The sequence below is a fragment of the Trematomus bernacchii genome, unplaced genomic scaffold (genome assembly GCF_902827165.1).
Source record: "Trematomus bernacchii unplaced genomic scaffold, fTreBer1.1, whole genome shotgun sequence".
Classification (NCBI taxonomy): domain Eukaryota; kingdom Metazoa; phylum Chordata; class Actinopteri; order Perciformes; family Nototheniidae; genus Trematomus; species Trematomus bernacchii.
In genome coordinates this window covers 103,218-112,500 of record NW_022987589.1, presented here as the reverse complement: position 1 = coordinate 112,500, position 9,283 = coordinate 103,218, and the positions used below count along the sequence as shown (strand labels likewise).

The 9,283-nt window shown below is 46.7% G+C and overlaps 2 protein-coding genes across 3 annotated transcripts in view; one reads left to right on the top strand and one right to left on the bottom strand.

Moving 5' to 3' along the window:
* The first annotated feature begins 2,467 nt into the window (after positions 1-2,467).
* ankrd9 (ankyrin repeat domain 9) lies at positions 2,468-4,485 on the top strand. Of its 2 annotated transcripts, none has more exons than XM_034129078.1 (2): positions 2,468-2,504; positions 3,321-4,485. In XM_034129078.1, exon 2 carries the CDS (start codon positions 3,363-3,365, stop codon positions 4,194-4,196), a length of 834 nt encoding a protein of 277 aa, XP_033984969.1. In that variant the 5' UTR covers positions 2,468-2,504; positions 3,321-3,362; the 3' UTR covers positions 4,197-4,485. The 2 variants fall into 2 exon arrangements, with proteins under 2 accessions (XP_033984969.1, XP_033984970.1); XM_034129079.1 differs by lacking the exon at positions 2,468-2,504 and adding an exon at positions 3,058-3,239.
* A 1,409-nt stretch (positions 4,486-5,894) lies between these two features.
* The window catches only part of tecpr2 (tectonin beta-propeller repeat containing 2), a 31,999-nt gene continuing 28,610 nt past the window's right edge, over positions 5,895-9,283 (bottom strand). Inside the window, 3 exon segments of the mRNA XM_034129070.1 lie at positions 5,895-6,648; positions 6,771-6,920; positions 7,823-7,964. Of these exon segments, the coding sequence (XP_033984961.1) occupies positions 6,503-6,648; positions 6,771-6,920; positions 7,823-7,964 (438 nt within the window). The 3' untranslated portion in view covers positions 5,895-6,502.

The window sequence follows — 9,283 nt, the reverse complement described above, 5'->3', positions numbered from 1 at the left end:
TCAAATATACATTTATTCAATCTTTGAAGAGTCCTCTCCAGCTGATGTTCAGGTGTATATTAGTATGTAGTGTCTCTACTTTAAAGAGTCCTCTCCTGCTGATGTTCAGGTGTATATCAGTATGTAGTGTCTCTACTTTAAAGAGTCCTCTCCTGCTGATGTTCAGGTGTATATCAGTATGTAGTGTCTCTACTTTAAAGAGTCCTCTCCTGCTGATGTTCAGGTGTATATCAGTGTGTAGTGTCTCTACTTTAAAGAGTCCTCTCCTGCTGATGTTCAGGTGTATATCAGTATGTAGTGTCTCTACTTTAAAGAGTCCTCTCCTGCTGATGTTCAGGTGTATATCAGTATGTAGTGTCTCTACTTTAAAGAGTCCTCTCCTGCTGATGTCCAGGTGTATATCAGTATGTAGTGTCTCTACTTTAAAGAGTCCTCTCCTGCTGATGTTCAGGTGTATATCAGTATGTAGTGTCTCTACTTTAAAGAGTCCTCTCCTGCTGATGTTCAGGTGTATATCAGTATGTAGTGTCTCTACTTTAAAGAGTCCTCTCCTGCTGATGTTCAGGTGTATATCAGTATGTAGTGCCTCTACTTTAAAGAGTCCTCTCCTGCTGATGTTCAGGTGTATATCAGTATGTAGTGTCTCTACTTTAAAGAGTCCTCTCCTGCTGATGTTCAGGTGTATATCAGTGTGTAGTGTCTCTACTTGAAAGAGTCCTCTCCTGCTGATGTTCAGGTGTATATCAGTGTGTAGTGTCTCTACTTTAAAGAGTCCTCTCCTGCTGATGTTGAGGTGCATATCAGTATGTAGTGTCTCTACTTTAAAGAGTCCTCTCCTGCTGATGTTCAGGTGTATACCAGCATGTAGTGTCTCTACTTTAAAGAGTCCTCTCCTGCTGATGTTCAGGTGTATATCAGTATGTAGTGTCTCTACTTTAAAGAGTCCTCTCCTGCTGATGTTCAGGTGTATATCAGTATGTAGTGTCTCTACTTTAAAGAGTCCTCTCCTGCTGATGTTCAGGTGCATATCAGTATGTAGTGTCTCTACTTTAAAGAGTCCTCTCCTGCTGATGTTCAGGTGTATATCAGTATGTAGTGTCTCTACTTTAAAGAGTCCTCTCCTGCTGATGTTCAGGTGTATATCAGTATGTAGTGCCTCTACTTTAAAGAGTCCTCTCCTGCTGATGTTCAGGTGTATATCAGTATGTAGTGTCTCTACTTTAAAGAGTCCTCTCCTGCTGATGTTCAGGTGTATATCAGTATGTAGTGTCTCTACTTTAAAAAGTCCTCTCCTGCTGATGTTCAGGTGTATATCAGTATGTAGTGTCTCTACTTTAAAGAGTCCTCTCCTGCTGATGTTCAGGTGTATATCAGTATGTAGTGTCTCTACTTTAAAGAGTCCTCTCCTGCTGATGTTCACGTGTATATCAGTATGTAGTGTCTCTACTTTAAAGAGTCCTCTCCTGCTGATATTCAGGTGTATATCAGTATGTAGTGTCTCTACTTTAAAGAGTCCTCTCCTGCTGATGTTCAGGTGTATATCAGTATGTAGTGTCTCTACTTTAAAGAGTCCTCTCCTGCTGATGTTCAGGTGTATATCAGTGTGTAGTGTATCTACTTGAAAGAGTCCTCTCCTGCTGATGTTCAGGTGTATATCAGTGTGTAGTGTCTCTACTTTAAAGAGTCCTCTCCTGCTGATGTTCAGGTGCATATCAGTATGTAGTGTCTCTACTTTAAAGAGTCCTCTCCTGCTGATGTTCAGGTGTATATCAGTATGTAGTGTCTCTACTTTAAAGAGTCCTCTCCTGCTGATGTTCAGGTGTATATCAGTATGTAGTGTCTCTACTTTAAAGAGTCCTCTCCTGCTGATGTTCAGGTGTATATCAGTATGTAGTGTCTCTACTTTAAAGAGTCCTCTCCTGCTGATGTTCAGGTGTATATCAGTATGTAGTGTCTCTACTTTAAAGAGTCCTCTCCTGCTGATGTTCAGGTGTATATCAGTATGTAGTGTCTCTACTTTAAAGAGTTCTCTCCTGCTGATGTTCAGGTGCATATCAGTATGTAGTGTCTCTACTTTAAAGAGTCCTCTCCTGCTGATGTTCAGGTGTACATCAGTATGTAGTGTCTCTACTTTAAAGAGTCCTCTCCTGCTGATGTTCAGGTGTATATCAGTATGTAGTGTCTCTACTTTAAAGAGTCCTCTCCATAATAACAATAATAACAACAATAATAATAATATTGGTGAAGGTTGTTTACTGGATAGTATTTCCTGCTGCACCATCTGAAGGCCGCTATGTTCGCTATGTGGATCATTTGAGACACTCGACCCCCCCCCGTCCTGCGTCCAAAACCAACCCCCCCCCCAACAGGCTGTAAATATAACCTCCACACAGGGGGGGGGGGGGGGAGGGTATAAAAGGGAGATGAGGCTGAGGTCTGAGGTTATACTCAGAGACACAAACTGTGACTGCAGGACCTCCACGTCTTCGTTTATGTCTCCTCAGGTGTGTTAATGTCTCCTCAGGTGTGTTAATGTCTCCTCAGGTGTGTTAATGTCTCCTCAGGTGTGTTTATGTCTCCTTCAGGTGTGTTAATGTCTCCTCAGGTGTGTTTATGTCTCCTTCAGGTGTGTTAATGTCTCTTCAGGTGTGTTAATGTCTCCTCAGGTGTGTGTTAATGTCTCCTCAGGTGTGTGTTAATGTCTCCTCAGGTGTGTGTTAATGTCTCCTCAGGTATGTGTTAATGTCTCCTTCAGGTGTGTTAATGTCTCCTCAGGTGTGTTATTGTCTCCTCAGGTGTGTTTATGTCTCCTCAGGTGTGTTTATGTCTCCTTCAGGTGTGTTAATGTCTCCTCAGGTGTGTTTATGTCTCCTCAGGTGTGTTAATGTCTCCTCAGGTGTGTTAATGTCTCCTCAGGTGTGTGTTAATGTCTCCTCATGTGTGTTAATGTCTCCTCAGGTGTGTGTTAATGTCTCATGTGTGTTAATGTCTCCTCAGGTGTGTTAATGTCTCCTCAGGTGTGTTAATGTCTCAGGTGTGTGTTAATGTCTCCTCAGGTGTGTTAATGTCTCCTCAGGTGTGTGTTAATGTCTCCTCAGGTGTGTTTATGTCTCCTCAGGTGTGTTAATGTCTCAGGTGTGTGTTAATGTCTCCTCAGGTGTGTTAATGTCTCCTCATGTGTGTTAATGTCTCCTCAGGTGTGTGTTAATGTCTCCTCAGGTGTGTTTATGTCTCCTCAGGTGTGTTAATGTCTCCTCAGTATGTGTATGATCTGATATATGATGAACAGGATCTAACAGCTGTCCCCTTCTCTTCCTCAGGTGACCTTCTGTCTGTAACACCCCCCCCCCCCAGGTGTGACCATGCCCTGGCTTGTCTCCTCTCAGCTGGACTTCCTGTCCTCGTCTCCGTCTCAGCGTGAATGTGAACGGACGTCCTTCTCGTTCTACTGCTCGGTGCGGGACCTGCTGCCGGTGTGGCTGCTGGAGGAGCAACGCAGCATGGAGACGTTCAGCTGGGAGGACGGGCCTCGAGGCTTCCTCCCTGCAGAGGCTCTGCTGTACGCTGTGGTTCACGACCACCAGGACTACGCCTCCTTTTTGCTGCATCACTTCTCCGTCAGCGCGCTCAGAGCGCCGCCCTGCAGCTTCTGCTGCTGCAGCGGGGGGGCGCCGCACCTGAGCGTGGCCGTGCGCTACGACCGGCTGCACATCCTGGCTCTGATGCTGGAAGCTCTGAAGGACTGCAGCGAGAGGCGGGACTTCCTGGACGGCTGCGCCGGCTGCTCGCATTCTGCGGACGCAGGGAAGAGTGCGGTGCAGCTGGCGGTGGAGCTGTCTCGCTCCGACTGCCTGCTGCTGCTGCTGAGTCACGGTGCTGCGCCCGCAGGCCTGGAGGCCGCGCTGCAGCGCCTCAGCAGCGCCTCAGAGCTCAGCTCCTGCGAAGCCTCAGAGCTCAGGCAGGCGCAGCGCTGCATGGACTTCCTGCTGCTCTTCCTCCCCTCGCCCCCCCCGCTCTGCTGCCTTCAGGACGAGCCGCAGCGCTGGCAATGCCTTCTGGGAAACGAAGTCTTCAGGTGGCTGTCTGGCCTGGCTCCGCCCCCCCTCTTGCTGCAGGCCCTCAGGTGTTTGGCCCGGTCCGGCCCGGGTCAGATCAGCGCGCTGCCTGACTTCCTGCAGCGGCACAGCTGGCAGTGAGGTCATCGTCACCATGGAAACGGTGTGCTTATGATGTAAATAAATGTAAATAAAGACTGAAACACGGAAGGATACCCGGCGGGCTTCAGGACCCTGAGGAGACTGAATGATTGGCTCTTCCCTCTGATGGACCGTTAGATGGAGACATCTATATTAAAGGACACCTATCATGCTATATTTGAACAATATATTGTAGGGCCATACCTATATAAAGTATATAAATATAGTTTTATTTTCAAAATACCAAACAGATCCTGCATTTTAGCCATGCCTCATTTCGCTCCATTTTGCTCTTTCCAGCCCTGTTTTTACAGGGGGCTGATTCTGTGAGCTGCAGCTGACCACGCCCCCCTGCAGGAGAGGGGAGCCGCTCTGATCAAGTCAGAAGAGGGGGAGAAAAATGATCTCCGTCCTCCGTGTTTTATTTATATATACAGTCTATGGTTTTATTATATTATTATAGGCCTATAGAGTCGTTATTCATTTGTTTTAAAGCTCAATAAATAACAAAGAAGACCTTTGACCGGCACTTTTCTAATTTTGTCCGGAAGATTTAAACTTTAACGGACATGTTGACCGGCGAAAGAAAACCTAACTGAAACTCTGCCGCACGGTCCCCTCGTTCCTTGGAAGAGGCGGAGAGGTGGGTGTTTGTCATCTGCTGGTGGACTAACCGGAGAGAATTACAGTGCTTGCCTCGACGGGGAGGGATTGCATTGAATTAAAGCAGCAGGAGCAAACGCTTGCGTCGGGGAGGGAGAAAGAAAGCCACAGCGGAGAATAAACAGAAGGGTAACCATGGTAACCATATGCGCGGGAAGTCTTCTTCGCTGCTTTTGTGGCAGACTACAGCGCCACTTACAGGCCTGGCATATGTACTACAGCGTCTCCAGCGCTTTCGAGCGGCAATGGCCGGCCGTGGCCCAACCCCACATTCCCCTGATTGGTGGAGTTGGCCCAATAGCCGTAGCGCCACCGTCCTGACGTCAGGACAGTGTTCAAATCTGGATCAGTCTGTATCAGATCCGTTGCAGCCCCTTTTTTAGAGACTTTGGGTATGGAGGAAAATAGAGAGGGTTGTGTTTTCTGACACTTGGTGAGTTCCCTGGAACACCGGGGACACATATTCATGTAGAAAAGACGTACAAAAGTGCATTTTGCATGATAGGTCCCCTTTAAAGTGCTTTATGATAAATGGGTCATATTGATCTTCACTATTATTCATGTTAAATTAAATACTCTAACATCTTAAAACAAGTCGGGTCAGAATCTACCTGATGTTTTGAACAAAGAAGAAACTTATAATATATAATATAATAAAGTTTCATGGCTGTAAAGAATATTACTGACTTAGTTTGTGTTTGATTAACTCTGTAAATAAAATAAATAGTTAAACAATAAAAAGTGTATTTTTGTTTCTGTAAATATGGAAACACACACACACACACACACACACACACACACACACACACACACACACACACACACACACACACACACACACACACACACACACACACACACACACACACACACACACACACACACACACACACACACACACACACACACACACACACACCACACACACACACACACACACACACACACACACACACACACACACACACACACACACACACACACACACACACACACACACACACACACACACACATTTCATGAACAACAGACGACCTGTTTCTACGTGTTTATTGATTTACGGGTGAGTTTACACTGAAATCTGATTGGTCTGCAGCAGCCAATCAGTTTACACCACAGCTGCACAGGTGGGAAGTGTTTGATATAAATCCAGGGTTAATCTCAGTTTAACGACTTCAACAGAACATTAATTACATTTTTACATCTGTCCCCCGGGAGGAGAACCACAAACAATCAGTTTCACCGGTTAGTTTCACCGGTTAGTTTAATCACTGTAACCAGTGGAACCAGTGGAACCAGTGGAACCAGACAAGACAGAAGACAGTATCAGAGATTAAATATCTAAATGTTTGTAGATTTAAAATCTGTTTTAATCTCTAGTTATTTCACCTTTGATGGTTAGCCTGAAGATAACATGTCAAACTAATCTGAACCATATGAGTTATAGTTAGCATGAGGAACGTACCTAAAGTAACCAGTGGAACCAGTTTGAGTCTTTAAACTGGTTCCCAGTGGAATAAAGACGGTCCCTTTAATGTCCTTCAGAGCGAGTTCCTGTGTCCTTTCAGAATAAAGTGCTTTCTTGGTAAAACCAAAATAAAGTCCCATCTCCCAGCAGCCACCATGTTCAGTGATGTCACTCCTCAGATGAGCTCCCATTCGTCATCGTCCCCGCTGAGGGAGGGGCCTGAGGGGGAGGGTCTACCGATGGTCTGTGGGAGGAGCTTCGTCAGGCGGCGGGACAACCCACCACTCAGAGTGACCGCCCACAGCTCGTCATCCGGAGTTACTGGGACACAAATAACAACAAATAACAAATAAATCAATATAAACCAGTATCGATATAGAGCAGTATAGATATAGAGCAGTATAGATATAGAGCAGTATAGATATAGAGCAGTATAGACACACCTGTTAACCAGTTGGTGTTTCCAGGTATTTTCTTCCAGTAATCTCCGGCGGGGTTCCGGTCCGAGACGCCGTACCGCCTGGCCACGTCTCCGTTAGGGCATCGAACCAGAACTGTCCTGCAGCTCAGAACCAGCTGACTGACGAGCAGCCCTGAGTACACACAGTACACAGTTAGGTACACACAGTACACAGTCAGGTACACACAGTACACAGTCAGCAGTAGACAGTCAGGTACACACAGTAGTAGTACACAGTCAGGTACACACATTACACACAGTAAACAGTCAGGTACACACAGTACACAGTCAGGTACACACAGTACACACAGTAAACAGTCAGGTACACACAGTACACAGTCAGCAGTACACACATTACACACAGTAAACAATCAGGTACACACAGTACACAGTCAGGTACACACAGTAAACAGTCAGGTACACACAGTACACAGTCAGGTACACACAGTACACAGTCAGGTACACAGTCAGGTACACACACTACACACAGTAAACAGTCAGGTACACACAGTACACAGTCAGATACACACAGTAAACAGTCAGGTACACATAGTACACAGTCACGTACACACAGTACACAGTCAAGTACACACAGTACACAGTACACAGTCAAGTACACACAGTACACACAGTAAACAGTTAGGTACACACAGTACACAGTCAGGTACACACAGTAAACAGTCAGGTACACATAGTACACAGTCACGTACACACAGTACACAGTCAAGTACACACAGTACACAGTACACAGTCAGGTACACACAGTAAACAGTCAGGTTCACACAGTACACAGTCAGGTACACACAGTACACAGTCAGGTACACACAGTACACAGGCAGGTACACACAGTACACAGTCAGGTACACATAGTAAACAGTCAGGTACACACAGTACACAGTCAGGTACACACAGTACATAGTCAGGTACACACAGTACACAGGCAGGTACACACAGTACACAGTAAAGTGTGCACAGTACAGTACTGTAAAGAGTTTACAGATACCCTCCCCCTTTATGAACAACAGGTGAGTTTACCTGGCACCGCCTCCCAGTCCGTCCCCACTGGCATCTCGTCACTGAGGCCGGTTCTCACCAGAACACTGCCTCTGTTGTCCAGAGCCCATAGCAACCGGTCGTTAGGGGAGGTCTGCACGCTCACCAGCTGCACTCCTATTGGCTGAGAGGACGTGAGGTCACACTTCTGTTACCTGTACAGGTGGTTCTATGAGTCTTTGTTACCTGTACAGGTGGTTCTATGAGTCTTTGTTACCTGTACAGGTGGTTCTATGAGTCTTTGTTACCTGTTCAGGTGGTTCTATGAGTCTCTGTTACCTGTACAGGTGGTTCTATGAGTCTTTGTTACCTGTACAGGTGGTTCTATGAGTCTGTGTTACCTGTACAGGTGGTTCTATAAGTCTTTGTTACCTGTACAGGTGGTTCTATGAGTTTCTGTTACCCCTCCTCTGTTACCTGTACAGGTGGTTCTATGAGTTTCTGTTACCCCTCCTCTTCTCCTTGTACACAAACTCGCTCGGATCAGTCATTAGCCCGCATGGTTTTTCATACCACTGCTACGCTGACGACACCCAATTCATTCTGTCCTTTCCCCGCTCAGAGACCCAGGTCGTCGCACGCATCTCTGCTTGTCTAGCAGACATCTTTTGCTTGTCTAGCTGACATCTCTCAGTGGATGTCTGCTCACCACCTCAAGCTCAACCTTGACAAGACTGAACTGCTTTTCCTTCCGGGAAAAGATTGTCCCACTCTTGACCTAACAATCAACATCGGCCCCTCTGTTGTTTCCCCGACTCAGACTGCAAGGAATCTGGGTGTGACCCTAGATAACAACCTGTCCTTCACTGCAAACATCGCTGCTACAACCCGCTGCTGCAGATACACGCTTTACAACATCAGGAGGATACGTCCCCTCCTGACTCAGAAAGCCACGCAGGTTCTGGTCCAGGCTCTCGTCATCTCACGCCTAGACTACTGCAACTCCCTCCTGGCTGGTCTACCTGCATGTGCCATCCGACCTCTGCAGCTCATCCAGAATGCAGCGGCTCGTCTGGTCTTCAACCTTCCTAAATGTTCCCACACCACGCCGCTCCTCCGCTCCCTTCACTGGCTTCCAGTAACTGCTGGAATCCACTTCAAGACACTGGTACTAGCGTACCATGCTGTGAATGGATCTGGCCCTTCCTACATCCAGGACATGGTGAAACCGTACACCCCAGCACGTGCACTCCGCTCTGCATCGGCCAAACGGCTCACTGCACCCGCACTGCGAGGGGGACCCAAGTTCCCATCAGCAGAAACACGTGGGTTTGCTATCCTGGCTCCAAAATGGTGGAATGAGCTCCCCATTGACATCAGGACAGCAGAAAGCTTACACATCTTCCAGAGCAGACTGAAAACTCATCTCTTTCCACTCCACTTTGAGCGATAGAATTACTTACAGAGCACTTAGATACTAACTAAGGACTGGCTTATCTAAAG